General features: G+C 40.5%; 1 protein-coding gene across 2 annotated transcripts; it reads left to right on the top strand.

Annotated features, from left to right (window-relative positions):
* Window positions 1-4,119: 4,119 nt before the first annotated feature.
* Window positions 4,120-17,835, top strand: LOC127535347 (nuclear factor 7, brain-like). Of its 2 annotated transcripts, none has more exons than XM_051953178.1 (2): window positions 4,120-4,420; window positions 15,278-17,835. In XM_051953178.1, exon 2 carries the CDS (start codon window positions 15,407-15,409, stop codon window positions 16,784-16,786), a length of 1,380 nt encoding a protein of 459 aa, XP_051809138.1. In that variant the 5' UTR covers window positions 4,120-4,420; window positions 15,278-15,406; the 3' UTR covers window positions 16,787-17,835. The 2 variants fall into 2 exon arrangements, with proteins under 2 accessions (XP_051809138.1, XP_051809137.1); XM_051953177.1 differs by having other exon boundaries at window positions 15,206-17,835.
* The last annotated feature ends 380 nt before the right edge of the window (window positions 17,836-18,215 follow it).

The raw sequence follows: 18,215 nt of genomic DNA, 5'->3' as shown, positions 1-18,215 counted from the left end.
TGCGTTTTGTTTTTGTTTCCTTTTGTTTTTGGCTTGTTGTTTTCCTTTGTTTATGGCCCATATGGTGTATTGACAGTGTGTGAGTGCGTTCTTGATTTGTGTTTCCTCCTCCTGTCTGTCTTTATCATCTGTTATGATGCTGGTTTGTTCATAAAGTGTTCTGACTGCTGATAGTTTGTGTGCTGTGGGATGTTCTGATGTCCAGAGGAGGTACTGGTCTGTGTGTGTAGGTTTTCTGTAAACTGTTATTTTAAGGCTGCTGTCTGCTTTGTGGTGTATGTTCATGTCCAAAAATGAAATAGTCCAGTTTATTTCTTCTTCATTTGTGAATTGTATATTTCCTGTGTCGTCCATGTTGTTCAGATGGTCTATGAGTTCTTGTGTGTGTCCAGATTTTATTATTTCCAGGATGTCATCGACGTATCTTTTCCAGAGTGTGGGTCTGCAGTGTGTGGATGGCTTTTGTTTCCAGGTCCTCCATGAAAGAATTACTCATTATTGCCGATAGTGGATCTCCCATTGCAAAACCTTGTTTCTGACTGTAAATTATTCCTTTAAACTGAAAATAGGTGGATGTGGCAACAAAACGGAGTAATGTGACGATGTCATCTACTGGGAGGTTTGTGCGTTGTCTCAGTGTCCTGTCCTTTTTGAGTCGCTCTTGTACAATGTGTAATGTGATGTCTACGGTGGTTTTTGTGACTAATGAAACTACGTCGTGTGAAATGAATATCTCGTCCTTCACATCCTTTTTTACTGATTTGTCGGGATAGAACAAATAATGTTACCTTATAATTATATGAACATAATTCAAGTATTCCAGATGATATGTTAGTGCTACTAACACAACCAGAAAAATCCATACCCACATTATTAAACTGTATTGAAGAGTTCACGCTTTTATCTGGATATCGCATTAACTGGGACAAGTCTGAGGCCATCAGGCTACTGCCCATCTACCCTCTTCCACCGGTGGAAATTTCGGTGGGCTTCGAAAGGTATCAGATATTTAGGCATTCAGATACTCCACGTTATGAAGATGTGGTCTGAGAGAACGTCAACCCATTGCTTCAGAAAATGAAATCAGACTTTAGTAGGTGGACTAAAATCCATCTTTCACTCTGGGGTAAAATAAACTTCATTAAAATGATGACTGCACCTGCGATCTATATGTTATCTCACCTTCCTCTGAATATCCCAGAGTCCCACTTTAGGGATCATAACACTCTTATTTTAGACTTTCTGGGGCAACTCGCATCACCGTTTAGGAATAAGGAAACTACAGGCCTACACAAAGAAAGGGGGATTTTCACTTTCCAACTTTAGATGGTACTGCTGGGCTTTTAATATGAAGCACATAAGGACATGGCTGCCTAGTGACAAGATAGGAGATAATCCAAGTTGGTTCCAAATAGAGGCTGAAGTTAGTGTAGGCCTATTCCCTTAGTCTGAGTTGTTTGGCACAAAACTACCACTACAGAATGATAACCCCATTATTGAAAACACTAAATTAATTTGGCATCATTTCCATAGAGCAGGCCGTTGGGACTTCTTCACAACCCCTCATTCGCCTCTATGGAATAATAAGCAAATTTGAACTGGAGAAAAAAACAGCCAACTAGACAGAAACTAGAGAAAAGCAGGGATAATCTATATTTTACATTTATTCGACAGCAATACCAAACACTTCTTAAGCTTTAACCAAGTAATGGATAGATATAAATTGCCACGTAATCATTACTGGAGGTATGTCCAAATATGAAGTGTCCTGCCTAAATGGTTAGGAGTTCAGCTTACCTGCCCTGTGGGTAGGCCAGTTGAAGAGCTGCTGATTAAATCAAACTCAGGGAGGGGTATTTCCCGTAAGATTAACGAGCTGTTACAGGTACAACTATGTGACCCCTTATTCAAGGTTAAGAAACACTATGCAGGGGATATGGAGGTGGACATATCTACTGAGGATTGGGAATCATGTTTAAAGAATATCAAAACAATGTACGAAGAAATGGGTAATAGGTTCATACATAAGTCCTTTATTTCTCCCCATACCAGGGGAAATTCACATTGTTACAGCAGCAATAAACGTAGAATAGAAATAAAATAATAATAAAAATAGTAGTAATAATATTTACAAAATGTACAGGGTTGAGAAGTGAGGATGAATGTCTACAGTACTGACACACTGCAGCACAATGCTATATAAAATGGCTTGAAAAAACAAGTTTAAAAAGTGCAAAGATGTAGCAGTGCAAGAATGTCTGTGCAAATGATTATGGTTTGGGTGGTATGATATGACTTCAGTTTATGTCAACATCAGCCAGTGATGCCAGCGTTCTACATTCTTACAGCAGATGCGATGAATGACCTCCAATAGTGCTGCTCCTGGCATGGTGTGTGTTTTAGTCTGCTGCTGAAGGAGCTGCTTAAAGACCCCACAGTGTCATGCAGCGGGTGAGAGGGATTGTCCATGATGGATGTGAGCTTTGCATGCATCCTCCTCTCACCCACCTCCTCTGTGGAGTCCAGGGAACAGTCCAAGACAGAACTGGCCCTCCTGACCAGTCTGTTCAGTCTCTTTCTGTCCCTTTCAGTTCTCCCTGCTCCCCAGCAGATTACTGCATAGAAGATAGCAGATGCTACCACAGAGTTATAAAATTACCGGATTAGAGTCCTGCACACTCCAAAGGACCTCAGTCTCCTCAGCAGGTGGAGACGACTTTGGCCCTTGTTATACAGAACCTCTGTGTTGTGTGACCAGCCCAGTTTGTTGTGGAGGTGAACGCCCAGGTATTTGTATGAGTCCACCATCTCAATGTCATTCAGCTGAAAATAATACACAGATGGCATCGGAGACCAGAACAACTTCATAAATGGAACTTGATACCAGCAGACTCTTGTTGGAGATGTGATGGAAGTGGTGCCTCTGTACTCCATGTACTCTGGACATGCCCCGCACTTAAAGACTGGTGGAACAACATTCAGCAGATCATATTTGAAGTCCTGCACAAAAAGTTTCAAATCTCTGTAAAAATCTATGTTGGGATCGACCACGGAGCTTCAGGACAATGACTTTTCATATTTTGAAAAAAAAGGTGGATTATTTTGGCTCTCACAACAGATAAACGGATGCTGCTAAGATACTGGAGGAAAAAATAATCTCCACTTATGAAGAATGGCACAGCTAGCTGCGTATGAGACGGTGACGTACTCTCTACTAGAAAGACTGGACCAACAGAAACTCACATGGAACCCCTTTACAGACTGGTTGGCTTCGAACTGATGGAAAATTTGGTGTGACTATGTCAGTGATCTGCATTTGGTGTATAATTGATTATTGAGCGGTGTCAGTGTGGTGGTGTGTGCTTTTGCATTTCTATATTTTTGTTTGGGTTGTTTTTTGTTTGTTTTTCTTCTTTTCTGTCATTTCACTTGGTTATTTGTTCATAATATCATTTGTGCTTGTTTGCAAAATAATAAATAGTTAATTATAAAAAAGCTCAGCAGCTGGAATCTGTACAAGTTAGAGACTGAAATGTGACGAACGAAACAATAGAGACACTAAACTTATGTTCATGTACATTTATTGTTACAAGAAGATCATCAGTTACTAACTATGACACACAAAGATGCACATTAAAACAAGAAAACAACATAAAACAAAGAAAGCTGTGAGTGAGGAAACAGGGAAGGAAGAAAACAGGATTAATACCATGTAATATTCTGTTCAATATCATGGTGTAATATATTGTTCTGAGATGAAGGGATGAAGAGACAACATCTGATAACAGTCGTTAATCTGGTAGCAGGCTAGTTAGGACCTTTGTAGACATTTACTTTGAGTGAATGAAAGTGAATTTAGAGACTGAAAGTTCTTTATGTGTAACATAGTTAAAAATGCATTTTATTAATTATTATTTCCGATTAATGTTTGTTGATGTTATGTTTAGTATTTGTGTATTTTATCTAAATGACTTATTTTTATTTGCCATTGTTTTATTGAGTTTGCCTGTGAGAATTGCCTTTCTGCACTCTGCCTTGTCTGTGTCTCCTGGGCTTCCGTAGTTTCTCACCAACCCCCACAGTGTCGTTCTGCTGCTGCTGAGGGTAAGTTGTGGAACAAAGTACTGCTGTGATGTCGTGCTGTTTTCTTTATAGATTTATCCATTTATGTTGAAGTCTCTGCTGCATTTTGATTACTGTTGTATATTATTATGTTTTCGAGCTGTTTTGTGTTGTTTTGACCATTATTATAAGTTTTATAGACGTTTTTGTTTTCACTTTTTTGGCGGTTTGTCTGCAGAGTGTCTGTACTCACGCAGCGCAGCTCGTCTAAACTCTGTTCTTGTTTGCATGTTTAGGAGCAGAGTGCATGAGGAAAGGTGACCAGAACCCCATTAATGTGTAGGAATCTCTTCTACAGGTATGTGTTTTATTTTAAATGATAAGTTTTGTTTCCATTCAGTCACTCCACTCTGATGCCCTGTGTTAATGGCCACGTTTACATGAGACCTTCATTTCCTCTTTAATTCGGAATTAAAGTTAATTCCGCTTTAAAATCTTCTCGTAAACACTTAATTCCGAATTAAAAAGTTAATTCCGAATAAATTACCTGATTTATTCCGATGTTGAGTCCGAATAAACTAATTCCTGTGTACGTTCTATTCATGTACACCGTTAATTCCGCTTTACTTAATTCCGATCATTCCGTGCATACTTGGCTCCTTCTCTGGTAGTCTCTCTTCTCGTTCTCAAGTGATGCAACAGAAGTAGTACGCCATTGTCGAGTTGCTGTTTCAAAACGACAATAAAAAGCAAAGCAAAAAGCATACTTATTAGTTGTTCCTCCATGTTGTTGGGGAAAAGAAATGCTGCAGCAAATGGAGTTTATTTTCTTCCTGTAAACAGGGATACGTCACGTTCACTCCCTGTCCAATCAGAATCTGTTCCATCGCCCAGGCGTTAAAGCGGAATTAAGGAAGGGGGATTTGGAATGACGAGTGTTTATATTGTTTGCAAAAGAGGCACAACACTAATGTGCAGGTTGGATGTATATATGACAACAACAGACTGAGCGCGGACCGTAGCTGCAGTACATCAGGTAGGTAATGCCGTAAAGCAGGTGACGTAAAGTGTTGTAAATAGTAAACACAGTGCTTTTACATATAATCCATATATGGCATCTCCCCCTTTCAAGTAAATATAATTCTATGCTAAAGTGCAATAACATTCAATTGGCAATTCCATCTTAAATTGTTTAGCTGATGTATCTCCAAATTCACTCAAAATATTCAGTCCACGCAACCTTAATATAATCAGAAACTTGTAGCCTTTAGACCTGTACTGACTTATTTAGCTTTCCTCCCTATTTTTCTCTGAAAACACATGAAATGGGGATTTCCTATGTAATAAACAGGGTCAGAAATGTAGCTGCTCTAATTGCAATTTGCTGGAATAAATGCATTAAAGCGCAACAAAGTAATGAACATTTCAAACAATCCATTGCAAACTCCATAGTAATCCAGTCTTTTTTTTTTACGTTTTCCTCCATCCTGCTCCCCCCAAAGGCCATATAGTGCACAATGCACAACAAAGAGACTACAGGTTAGGGCTGGGCGATATGTCGATATCGAAATTATATCGATATATTTTTAAATGCGATATGGAATTAGACTATATCGTATACATCGATATAGTTCAGATTTGCGCTGTGATCCTTTCTCTGCTGCGCGGCTGACCCGGAGCTCTCTGCACTGCTCTGCGTGCCCCTCCTCTTTCGTGCACAGAGGGGGAAGGGGCAGGAGGAGACACTGGCACTCTTCAACAAGCATGGAGTAAGCAACAATGGCTGCAGAACGCGTGACGGAGGAATTGGTTTGTAAAAGAAAAAGCAGTGGCTCAGTAATTTGGAGACGGTTTGGCTTTAAAGTGTCAGATGAGCAACAAAATCACATCATATGTAGGATGTGCGATAAACAAGTTGCAGCCAGGGGTGGAAGCACTACTAATCTTTTTCACCACCTAAAACAGTGGCACAAACTGCAATACGAAGAATGTGTGAAGCTGCGCGCTGCAGAAGTCCCAGCCGCAAGCCATCCACAACCCGGAAAGGCTTCAGCCCCGAAACAAAGCTCGCTGCAAGCCTCATTTTCTGCAGTGTGCCTTATGAAAAGACAAGTGACAAGTGGTGTACTATAACGAAAGCGGTGTCCTATCACATTGCTAAAGATATGGTCCCTGTCGCAACTGTGGAACAAGTTGGATTCAAAAAGCTACTGAAAACTATGGACCCGAGATATGAGCTTCCCAGCCGCAACTACTTTGCACGAGAAGCACTCCCACAAATGTACACCGAAGTCAGGCAGAGCCTTGCTGACCATCTTGCTAACGTGACCCATTTTGCGTTGGCCAGCGACATGTGGTCAAGCAGGACTTGTGAGCCGTACATGAGCGTGACAGTTCATTCAAGACTGGGAGCTGAAAACAGCGTGTAGTTAACCATATTTATTAGATTATTGGATAAGAATTAGTGATGCACTGATGTGTTTACCACTTTAATGTTACAGCAGGTAAAGGTGAGGTAATTATGACTTTAAAATGCTGGTTAGCCTGTTGATATCATCAAGTAACATATATTTAGCTATTATGATAGACTCTAGTTTTTTCTCTGGATTGAAAGCGCAAACTGCAAAAATAACTAGAAACTAATGTTAATACATAAGCCTAAACATTGTGGAGTTTTTAGTGGACTAAAAATGTTAAGTAGTATTAAAAAATAGCATAAATATTAAGAACAAAAACAAGATTAGGACTGGTGTTGATTAAAAAATAAACTATGAAACAAGAAAATAATTATATATTATGATGTAGAGTATTTCTAAAGCTTGATTTTGGGAAACACTTAGTTGTATGTGTGTTAAAGTGAAACCAGAGTCAAACTTCTCATGAATGGATTAATTTCAGAAAAAGATTGACCTATTTTATTGTATAGGCTATTTTTATTTAAGATATACTTTTATTTAAATGTGCACCTTATGGAACTTTAATTTCAAAAAGGGTACTCCTCTTGTTACTACAGTATTTATGTTTACATTTTATTATTTGAACAACTGAGCATTTTTTCATGAACCAGGTGAAGAAACCTGTGTATTATTTATTCATTTCATTTTGCCACTGTTCACTGAAATACCCGGTTTCAATAAAACTACTTGTGACATGTCATATATGGCTTTGACTTTGACTGAACATTTGCGTTCACTTTGCGGAAAAAAATATCGGGATATATATCGTATATCGATATTCAGCCTAAATATATCGGGATATGACTTTTGGTCCATATCGCCCAGCCCTACTACAGGTCCAGTCTCTTCACGGGTTTGCACACACTAACAGTCATTGGCGAAATAGTAGGTGTGTGCGTGTCAGCGAAAACCCAAACAGGAACAGAGAATGCAGTCTCTGAAGTGATAGAGTCCGGAGATGGAAGAGGCTCCACCAAAGTACTCTCAGCTGGTGGGTGTAAGGCTGCAGGTTGTGGAGGATTGTCCAGATGATGACGCAGATGACGGCAGATTTGTGCGAATCTTTCTACCCATTAGAAGCTCAGCAGGACTGACTCCTGTAGTGGAGCAGGGTGTTGATCGGTAGCACATGAGAGCTTTTAGCCGATCGTCCTGCTTGAGGATTTTCTTAGCAGTTTGCACAGCTCTCTCAGGCGCCGGGAGCAGTAGGCGACTGGTTTCCACACTTCTCCATGAAGCTGAAGGAGTACGGCCCCTAAGCCTTAGCTGCTTGCATCGGCGGACACGGTGGTTGGTTTGCCGATGTCATAAAAGGCGAGAACCGGTGCTGTTGTTAGCATACTTTTGATGTTCTCGAAAGCTGACTGCTGTGAAGGACCCCAGGTACAGGTGCTCTTGGTCTTAATAGCTCATACAGGGGTTGGCCAATGGTGGCAAGGGCAGGGATGTATTTGCCTAGATAATTGGCCATGCCAAGCACTCGTTTCAGTTCTTGTACATTTTGTGGTGGGGGCAGCTGGCTGATTGCTTCAACTTTCTCAGGGTCTGGCCTTACCCCAGAGTGGTCAATCAGGTGACCCAGGAACCACAGCTGGTTCTGCTTCAAGGAGCAATTTTCTTTATTGAGCTTGAGGCCAGCTGATTCGATTCGACGGAACACTTTATCCAAACGAGTGTCGTGTTCCTCCATGGTTGACCCATACCCCAAGATGTCACCCATGAAAGCCTCCATGCTTTCCAAACCTTCCAGAGTTTCTAGCATTTTATGTTGGAAGATTTCAGGTGCACTTGTGATGCCAAAGGGTAGCCTCTTAAAGCAATACCTGCTGAATGGTGTTATAAACGTTGTTAGCTTACAGCTGTCCGGATGCAGGGCAATCTGCCAGAATCTGCTAGCAGCAGAGATGAGAACACCGTGGCGCCGCTTAGTTTGGAGGTTATCTCATCAGGGGTTGGCAGAATGTAGCGCTCTCTTTTAACTGACTTGTTTAGTTTTGTCAAGTCTACACAGATTCGGGCCCTGTTTGTTTTCCTCTTCTCAACCGGGACCATGGGAGCGCACCATTCAGTTGGTTGTCATGCGTTTGATGGCACCATTTTGCTCCATTCTCACCAGTTCACCTTTTGTAGCATGGGGAAGGGCACTTGCCGTGCAGTGTGTACAGCATATGGCACAGCGTCTTCTCTTAGCTCAATTTTAACTAGTTCAGTCTTTAAAGTGCCATGTTCACCATATGGCTGCTGCTGTTTGCCTGTGTTAGTTGCAATCTCATCAACTCTCCTCATGAGGTTCATTTCAACTGACAGGGAATGGCTGAGCAGATTGTTAACCTTTTGCCCATGCACAACATATATTTTGGACATGTAGTCTTTGCCTTTGTAGCCTACGGTCCCATTGATACAACCTAGACACAATAACTCTCCTCCTGGGCTAGTGAGAGAAGCCACCAACTACTCTGAAGGAGTTACAAGCTTCAGCTGCTGAGATGGGAGAGACTGTGCATGTAGCAACTGCTGCCCGGGTTCTTCACCGGTCAAAGCTTTATGGGAGAGTGGCAATGAGAAAGCCACTGTTGAAGAAAAGTCATATTAGATCTCGACTAGAGTTTGCCAGAAAGCACGTGGAAGACTCCATGGTCAAGTGCAAGAAGATTCTTTGGTCTGATGAGACCAAAATTGAGTTTTTTGGCCATCAGACAAGACGTCATGTTTGGCGGAAACCAAACACTGCACATCACCAAAAACACACCATCCCCACTGTGAAGCATGGTGGTGGCAGCATCATGCTGTGAGGATGTTTCTCAGCAACTGGACCTGGAAGGCTTGTAAAGATAGAGGGCAGCATGAATGCTGCAAAATACACTGAAATCCTGGTGGACAATCTTTTTCAGTCTGCAAGATAACTACGTCTTGGGAGAAGATTTATTTTCCAGCAAGACAATGATCCAAAACATACTGCAAAAGCTACACAGGAATGGTTAAAAAAGAACCAGGTAAATGTTCTGGAGTGGCCGAGTCAAAGCCCAGACCTCAATCCTATAGAGAATATGTGGCTGGACTTGAAAAGGGCTGTTCGTGCCCGATACCCGCGCAACCTGACAGAGCTTGAGCAGTTTTGCAAAGAAGAATGGAGCAAAATTGCAGTGGGCAGATGTGCAAGACTGACTGAGACCTATCCACACAGACTCACTGCTGTGATTGCAGCCAAAGGTGCATCTACTAAATACTGACTTGAAGGGGGTGAATAATTATGCAAACAATTATTTTCATTTATATAATTTTCTTTCATTAACATTATTTTATAGAAATCTGTTTTCACTTTGACATTCAAGAGTTTTTTCCAATAATTGTTTTTGTTAAAAAAGCTACATTTTATTGACCATGATTGATTTATGAAAGCAATAAAAGGGTAAAACATCAAAGGGGGTGAATACTTATGATAGGCACTGTATGACAACAACAGACTGAGCACGGGACCTTAGCTGCAGTACATCAGGTACACACGTGGACAAAATTGTTGGTACCCCTCAGTTAAAGAAGGAAAAACCCACAATTCTCACTGAAATCACTTGAAACTCACAAAAGTAACAATAAATAAAAATTTATTGAAAATTAAATAATCAAAATCAGCCATCACTTTTGAATTGTTGATTAACATAATTATTTAAAAAAACAAACTAATGAAATAGGGCTGGACAAAAATGATGGTACCCATAACTTAATATTTTGTTGCACAACCTTTTGAGGCAATCACTGCAATTAAACGATTTCTGTATTTGTCAATGAGCGTTCTGCAGCTGTCAACAGGTATTTTGGCCCACTCCTCATGAGCAAACAGCTCCAGTTGTCTCAGGTTTGATGGGTGTCTTCTCCAAATGGCATGTTTCGGCTCCTTCCACATATGTTCAATGGGATTCAGATCTGGGCTCATAGAAGGCCACTTTAGAATAGTCCAACGCTTTTCTCTCAGCCATTCTTGGGTGTTTTTGGCTGTGTGTTTTGGATCGTTGTCCTGTTGGAAGACCCATGACCTGCGACTGAGACCAAGCTTTCTGACACGAGGCAGCACATTTCTCTCCAGAATGCCTTGATAGTCTTCAGATTTCATCGTACCTTGCACACTTTCAAGACACCCTGTGCCAGATGCAGCAAAGCAGCCCCAAAACATTACTGAGCCTCCTCCATGTTTCACCGTAGGGACAGTGTTCTTTTCTTCGTATGCTTGGTTTTTGAGTCTATGAACATAGAGTTGATGTGCCTTGCCAAAAAGCTCCAGTTTGGTCTCATCTGTCCAAAGGACATTCTCCCAGAAGCTTTGTGGCTTGTCAACATGCATTTTTGCAAATTCCAGTCTGGCTTTTTTATGAGTTTTTTTCAGCAGTGGTGTCCTCCTTGGTCGTCTCCCATGAAGTCCACTTTGGCTCAAACAACGACGAATGGTGCGATCTGACACTGATGTACCTTGGCCTTGGAGTTCACCTTTAATTTCTTTGGAGGTTGCTCTGGGCTCTTTGGATACAATTCCAACGATCCGTCTCTTCAATTTGTCATCAATTTTCCTCTTGCGGCCACGTCCAGGGAGGTTTGCTACTGTCCCGTGGGTCTTGAACTTCTGAATAATATGAGCCACTGTTGTCACAGGAACTTCAAGCTGTTTAGAGATGGTCTTATAGCCTTTACCTTTAAGATGTTTGTCTATAATTTTTTTTCGGATGTCCTGGGACAATTCTCTCCTTCGCTTTCTGTTGTCCATGTTCAGTGTGGTACACACCTTTTCACCAAACAGCAGGGTGACTACTTGTCTCCCTTTAAATAGGCAGACTGACTGATTATGAGTTTGGAAACACCTGTGATGTCAATTAAATGACACACCTGAGTTAATCATGTCACTCTGGTCAAATAGTTTTCAATCTTTTATAGAGGTACCATCATTTTTGTCCAGGCCTGTTTCTTTAGTTTGTTTTTTTTAAATAATTATGTTAATCAACAATTCAAAAGTAATGGCTGTTTTTGATTATTTAATTTTCAATAAATTTTTATTTATTGTTACTTTTGTGAGTTTCAAGTGATTTCAGTGAGAATTGTGGGTTTTTCCTTCTTTAACTGAGGGGTACCAACAACTTTGTCCACGTGTGTAGGTAATGCTGTAAAGCAGGTGTCGTAAATAGTAAACACAGTGCTTTTACATATAATCCATATATGACGGGATAAATGTGCGGTCCATGTAAACCTTAAATCAGAATTAATATTTCCATGTAAATGCGAAGCACAAACTTTAATCCGAATTAATTATTTTGAACTGAAAAACTTCATGTAAACGTGGCCAATGAGGTGTTGTAGAATTTTCTACTCCCTGGAAAAATCCAGTATACAGTATCAAGTATCTAATCATTATGGGATTGAAGTTGTAGGGGAGTCAGATTTTGTTGGGTCGGCTAACATAATCTGACTCCCCCTACAGCACCCCCGCTGTGATGACTACATACTTGATACTTCATACAGCAGCAGCAGAGGTCCAGATGTTCCAGCTGAGAAAATTTGGAGGTTGTCACTTGGTTAGATTTTGTGAAGTGACCCAACAAAGTCTGACTCCAGATTTTTTTTATTTCATGTCATACAACCTGCACACTTAACTCAACCTGCATATTTCTGTTGTAGTCCTAGTTTTGAAACAGTCATTCTGTTCTTAATCTGCCACAGTGTAGTCACTTTTTTTACAGACTATAATTTACAATGTCTTTTTTTTTTAACTTGTTGTGATTTGGTGTTTTTGCTGTTGTAGCAAATAATTTCCCAGGTGTGGGATAAATAAAGAATTCCTATTCTATTCTATTGTTAACTGGTCCAATAAAATAACAACAATAATAAATGACTCTATACTTAAAGCTGCTGTCCGGAGTTTGAATCGCAGCATCTCCCAAAACGCTGTTGGTCCCACCCCCCCTCCCTCTGATTTCGGTCCTTTATTTGTGCACGCGCGCAGTACATGAGAGAAGTGCCCGGAGTGCTGCAGCATATGGCCTGTTTTGCTGTTTTCCCCTCTTCTGCATTTAGTACATTTAGTAAATAATAAAGGAATTACGTTAGAATGCTGTATTGAGTCTAACTTGTCCTAATACCAAAATAACATGAATCTGCTAGGACTAACGAGTAAAGTTTCAATATGTGATTACACTCGTGTATCCCTCTCGATGACGTTGTTTATCAAGCTTAGTTAGGGTGACCATACGTCCTCTTTTGCCCGGACATGTCCTCTTTTGAGAGGCTGTCCGGGCTGTCCGGCCGGGGTTTATAAAGTCCTTCAAATGTCCGGGTTTTTGATCTTGCCTAGCTTGAGCGCGTCACAGACCAGTGTATTTATCATGGTAGTGTCTACAGATACGGACCCGTACCCGTAGCCCGTGGCCTACGGATACGGCACTTTCCCTTTTCATAAATATTAATGAGCCGTACATAAATATTAATGAGCCGGCTGATGAACGCGCTTTGTGATTGGCTGGTAATCCGACGGACATAAATATTAATGAGCCGGTTACCATTCACGTTGAATGGTTCTTTTGGAAACACGCTCTGAGAGGCGGAGTTTGAGCCGAACCCCGGAACGCTCCACACTCACTCACTCCTCGCAGGCTGACAGGCAGGTAGGCACACTGCGAGAGAACACTCGAACCGAAAGAAAATGCCGAAACGCAAAAGTCATTTCATTGATGAAATGCGAAAAAAGTACCCCTGTTTTCGTCCGGGTCGTGTCAAATGGGAGGCAGAATGTACAGTCTGCAAAGCTGGGACTTATGTCTCTGTAGCTAATAAGAAAAGGAAAAAGAAGGAAAAAAAAGGACTGTTGACTTGAGGCATTATTTCTATATTTTTTTCATTTGCCATTAGACACATTATTTTGAAGAATGGGCTAACTGAACATTGAAGAATAGGCTTCCTCTCTTTTTTCTTTTTGTTTAATATTTTGAGGCATTATTTCTATTTTTACATAATTGATAATTGGAAGGTTATTTTGAAGAATGGTACTCTACCTCACTTTTCCTAACTAAGGTGTAAGTGTCAGACTTAAGAGAGATGATTATTTCTTATTTTGTTAAACATCTGAATACATGTGTTCCTACACAGCTTGAGTCAATAACTATTAAAGACTAGAGCATACCATATTTGTATGTGACTGATTATATTGTTTAGGAGAATTGCTTTAAATTAATAAATATATTATTTATAAAGCAACTGTTTGTGAGTGTTTTGGGCTATTTTTCTGTATATCCAGGTAAAGTGTTCTTTTCTGGGAAATTCAGAATATCTGTTTAACTGAGTTTGAAGCACAAAGCCCCCTGACCCACGGAAAACCCCTAAAAATTGAGGGGGGGGGGGGGGGGACTGAAAATTTTTCGCGCACGAGCTGGAAGTGTGTCCTCTTTTCAGAGAAACAGAATATGGTCACCCTCAGCTTAGTGCATTTACGCGTGTATATGTGTTAGATTGTTTATTTATTTCTATCTAGAGTTCAGAATTGCATGACTCCTCTGACGAAGAGTATGTCCCAGACGCCCCAACATCTTCCTCCAGAGGTCGGGCATCTAAACGAAGCCGTCAGGCGGGCTATAGAAGCCGTGGTCGGGGAGCGAGGCGAGCACCCCGAGCCAAAGAACGTCCTGCAGTCTCTTGGCCTGACAAGCCGTGGGATTGGTAACTTTTCTGGAAGTTGCTGAGCCCTGATGCTCTCTCCTCCACAAGCAAAACAAATGTGCGCGCGGTTGCGTAGTGCGTAGCTCGCCCACCTCTGCATGGGCTTGCTCGCTGTGCGTGTAACCGTTGATTGACAGCATGACAAAGCTGAAGCTCGAACTTGATTGGTCGGCAGCAACCGGCGCTTTTTGGAATAACATGGGGGTCTATGAGAGGAAGGCGGAGCTCAGGAATAAATTTTCATATCGCGTTATACTAACTTTATATTATAGTATCGAACTAGACTAACACATTTAAGCTTTGTTAAAAAATGATACATAAATTGAAAACAAACGGAAACTCCGGACAGCAGCTTTAAGTACTATATTTATACTAAACACTTTATACATAAATACCAGATATATTTTGGTATCACGTCTTGCATTTTTAGGGGAGGCCAATTTTAAGTAAGGAGCTAGAAAGTTTTCTCAGCGCACAATTATTTTATGTACATGTCTACAACATTGATGAAATATGAACAGTATTTGGTGATTACACCCTATCCTGACGTCCTCATACGAGGAAAGCTGAGAGTAGCGGAGGATCTCGCTGATGGCATTTAGACACTGGTGGAGAGGACACATGGATGAGAAGAGGAGGGGAAACCTGTCACCTAATCATATTCAACAGGAAACATGTCCACAGTTCAGTACTTCATCACGTTTAACCCGAAAACAATAACAAAAACAGTAAACGTACAGTAGAAAATCTGTCCAGTGACCACAGAGTGAAACGTAAGTCGAACGCGTTCACGCGAAGGGTGAGACAGATATTTACAGGGAGTGATAAAATTCTACAACAGTGGCATTGTTATTTCTCTTGTATTTGGTTTGCTTTCATTGTTGTGAGATTTGTTGTTGAAAATTGACTTTTTAAAATAGATTTGCATTACTGAGGGAGCAGAGTACACGAGGAAAGGTGACCAGAAGGTGATTAATGTGTTTTAATCTCTTCTACAGTGTGGTTTTGTTTTGCTGAGGAAGATAAAAGCTGGAGAATATTGAACCAAGTTGTCCTCTTTGTGGCTCTAGACACACTCTCAGCCGTTACGACTCCACACTCTGAACCAGTTCTACACTTTTCAAGGAGCAGAGTGTGACTCTCACATTTCCTGTTGCATCCATCGGCCTGCTGTGTTTTCAGCTTCACTCAGAGACTAAATGGCTTCCAGATTAGAGGAGGATCTCTGCTGTCCTGTCTGCCATGACATCTTTAAAGATCCTGTCATCCTGGCATGTACCCACAGCTTCTGTAAAGTCTGTCTGCAGAGCTGGTGGACTGAGAAGCCAAACCGTGAGTGTCCAGTTTGTAAACAGCGACATTTAAAGCGTCAATTACCTTCTAACCTGGTCCTGAGGAATCTGTGTGAGAGCTTCTTAGAGGATAAACGTCAGAGATGTTCAGAGTTTCTCTGCAGTCTGCACTCTGAGGAACTCAAACTCTACTGTCTGGACCATCAGCAGCCAGTGTGTGTCGTTTGCAGAGATTCAGAAAAACACTCTAACCACACATTCAGACCCATCGATGAAGCTGCACAACAACACAGGAAGCAACTTCAGGAAACTCTGGAGCCCTTAAAGAACAAGTTAAAGGTTTCTGAACAAGTTAAAGTCAAGTTTGATCAAACAACACAACACATTCAACTCCAGGCCCGAATCACAGAGAGGCAGATTCAGGATGAGTTCAAGAAGCTTCACCACTTTCTAAAGAAGGAAGAGGAGGCCAGGATGGCTGCACTGAGGGAGGAAGAGGAGCAGAAGAAGGAGAAGATGGAGGCTCTGAGCAGAGAGATAGCACATCTTTCAGACACAGTCAGAGCCACAGAGGAGCAGCTGAGAGCTGACGACATCTCATTCTTGCTAAGCTACGAGGCTGCAGTGGAAAGAGTCCAGCACTGCCCCCTGCTGGAGGATCCACAGCTGCACTCAGAAGCTCTGATAGACCAGGCTAAACATCTGGGCAACCTGAGCTTCAACATCTGGAACAAGATGAAGGACATGGTCTCCTACACTCCTCTGATTCTGGACCCAAACACTGCAAATACAGCCCTCATCCTGTCTGAAGACATGACCAGTGTGAGAGGAGGAGATAAAGAGCAGCTTCCTGATAATCCAGAGAGGTTTAAAGATCACTTCTCAGTCCTGAGCTCTGAGGGCTTCAACTCAGGAACTCACAGCTGGGATGTTGAGGTCGGAGACAGTCCAGACTGGAAACTGGGTGTTTTATCAGAATCTGTCCAGAGGAAAGGAAATGTACGACCTGGATTATGGACAATACGGTTCTATTACGGTGAATACACAGCAGTGTCCCCATCACATCCAGAGACTGATCTCTCAGTGAAAAAGATGTTTCAGAGGATCAGAGTGAATCTGGACTGGAACAAAGGAAAGCTGTCGTTCTCTGATCCTGATACTAACACACACATACACACCTTCACACACACTTTCACTGAGAGGATGTTTCCATATTTTTACACTTGGTCAAATCATCCACTAAAGATCCTACCAGTGAAGGTGTGTGTGACTGTAGAACAACACTAACAGATGATGATGGTCTCTGTCACTAACATGCAAACTCTCCAAAACCCACAGACAAGGAGAAGATTCCACAACAGGACTTTGTGAACTCTGAACACAAACACAGAAAACAGCAACAGACTTTGGACTGACATAAAGAAAACAGTCTTTGTATCCGTACATCTTTCTCAATCAGTGTATTGTTTGACATGGTTATGTTGTGATCAGAATAATCATCAGTTCATCATCAGATTATTTAGACAAAGATCAATATTACTGTAGAAACATTGAATGACTTTGATCATCAGATCAGTTCTGAATGTGTTCTGTTCATTTTCTGATAGTAAATTAGCTTTGATCGTTAACTACATATATTACTGAATGAAACTTTAAACTGTGATTTCTGTTTGACTCCATTTCTTTATTTTATTTTGTTTACATGTGAGCTGAAATTGTGCTTTGAGTGACATTTTATTTGCATTTCTCTTTTCTTTTAAATTTAATAATGATTAATATAGTTTGAGTATCTTTTGATGTGTTTGCAAATTTGTAGTTTAAGTTTTGGGTAACATTCTAATTTTGGGTAAAACATACATTTATATTTTTATATAACTACATAGATTACTGAATGACATATTGAACTGTGATTTCTGTTGGACTCCCATTTCTTTTTAAAATTTAGTTTACTTTTTAAATATTGGCTCATATTGTGGTTTGAGTCACATTGTATTTTCTTTTTTCTAAGCTTTAGAAGTTAGTTGTGATAAAATATCGTTTGTGTGTCTTTTGATGTGTTTTAAAAAATTGTAGTTTTCTCTCGTTAAAATGTGCGTGAGTTTTATACACTTCTATTGGGAGAAAAACAACAATTTAATCCTTTCATAATTTTTGTTGTCCAAGAAATTAATTATTGTTTTTATTTCTGCTTTTCTTCATTCTCAAATTATGTCGTTTTCAACCTGTAAAAAAGTGCTTCATCACTGTGGCTGAAATCTTATTAATGCATGAAAATGACCTGATTTGATTCATGAGGACTTTATCAAAACATTAAAGCCAATATGATAAGTGCAGAAGAGACCATTTCTTTATTTTATACCTAAAACCCATCAACAAATGTTAATTACTGCATAAATAAGGATATTAGACATTTTAAATCCATTTGGTTTAAACATCAGAAACAATTCTATAAAATTATGTTCACCTTCAATGCCAGAACTGATTATACTATAAACTGAAAACATTTCTTTTGTGGCAATGATTTGGTTTCTAGAAATATTTAAGTTTCACGAAGACAAAGTTTAACACATAAAGTTCTGTGTATTTGCTCATTGATCGACCAGATAAAAGCAGTTTTATATAAACCAGGTGACACAACTTTAACTAGAAGCTCACGATCACACTGATCGATCACATCAGGACACCAGCAGAGGAGGACGTTCAGCTTTTAGTTCCA

This window comes from Acanthochromis polyacanthus, chromosome 9, assembly GCF_021347895.1.
Source record: "Acanthochromis polyacanthus isolate Apoly-LR-REF ecotype Palm Island chromosome 9, KAUST_Apoly_ChrSc, whole genome shotgun sequence".
Classification (NCBI taxonomy): domain Eukaryota; kingdom Metazoa; phylum Chordata; class Actinopteri; family Pomacentridae; genus Acanthochromis; species Acanthochromis polyacanthus.
Note: the sequence above shows the minus strand (reverse complement) of the source record. Positions and strands in the feature narration are given on the sequence as shown.

Bases quoted from the DNA above. Each gene is read 5' to 3' on its own strand.
- LOC127535347 (XM_051953178.1), top strand. From the start codon at position 15,407: ATGGCTTCCAGATTAGAGGAGGATCTCTGCTGTCCTGTCTGCCATGAC.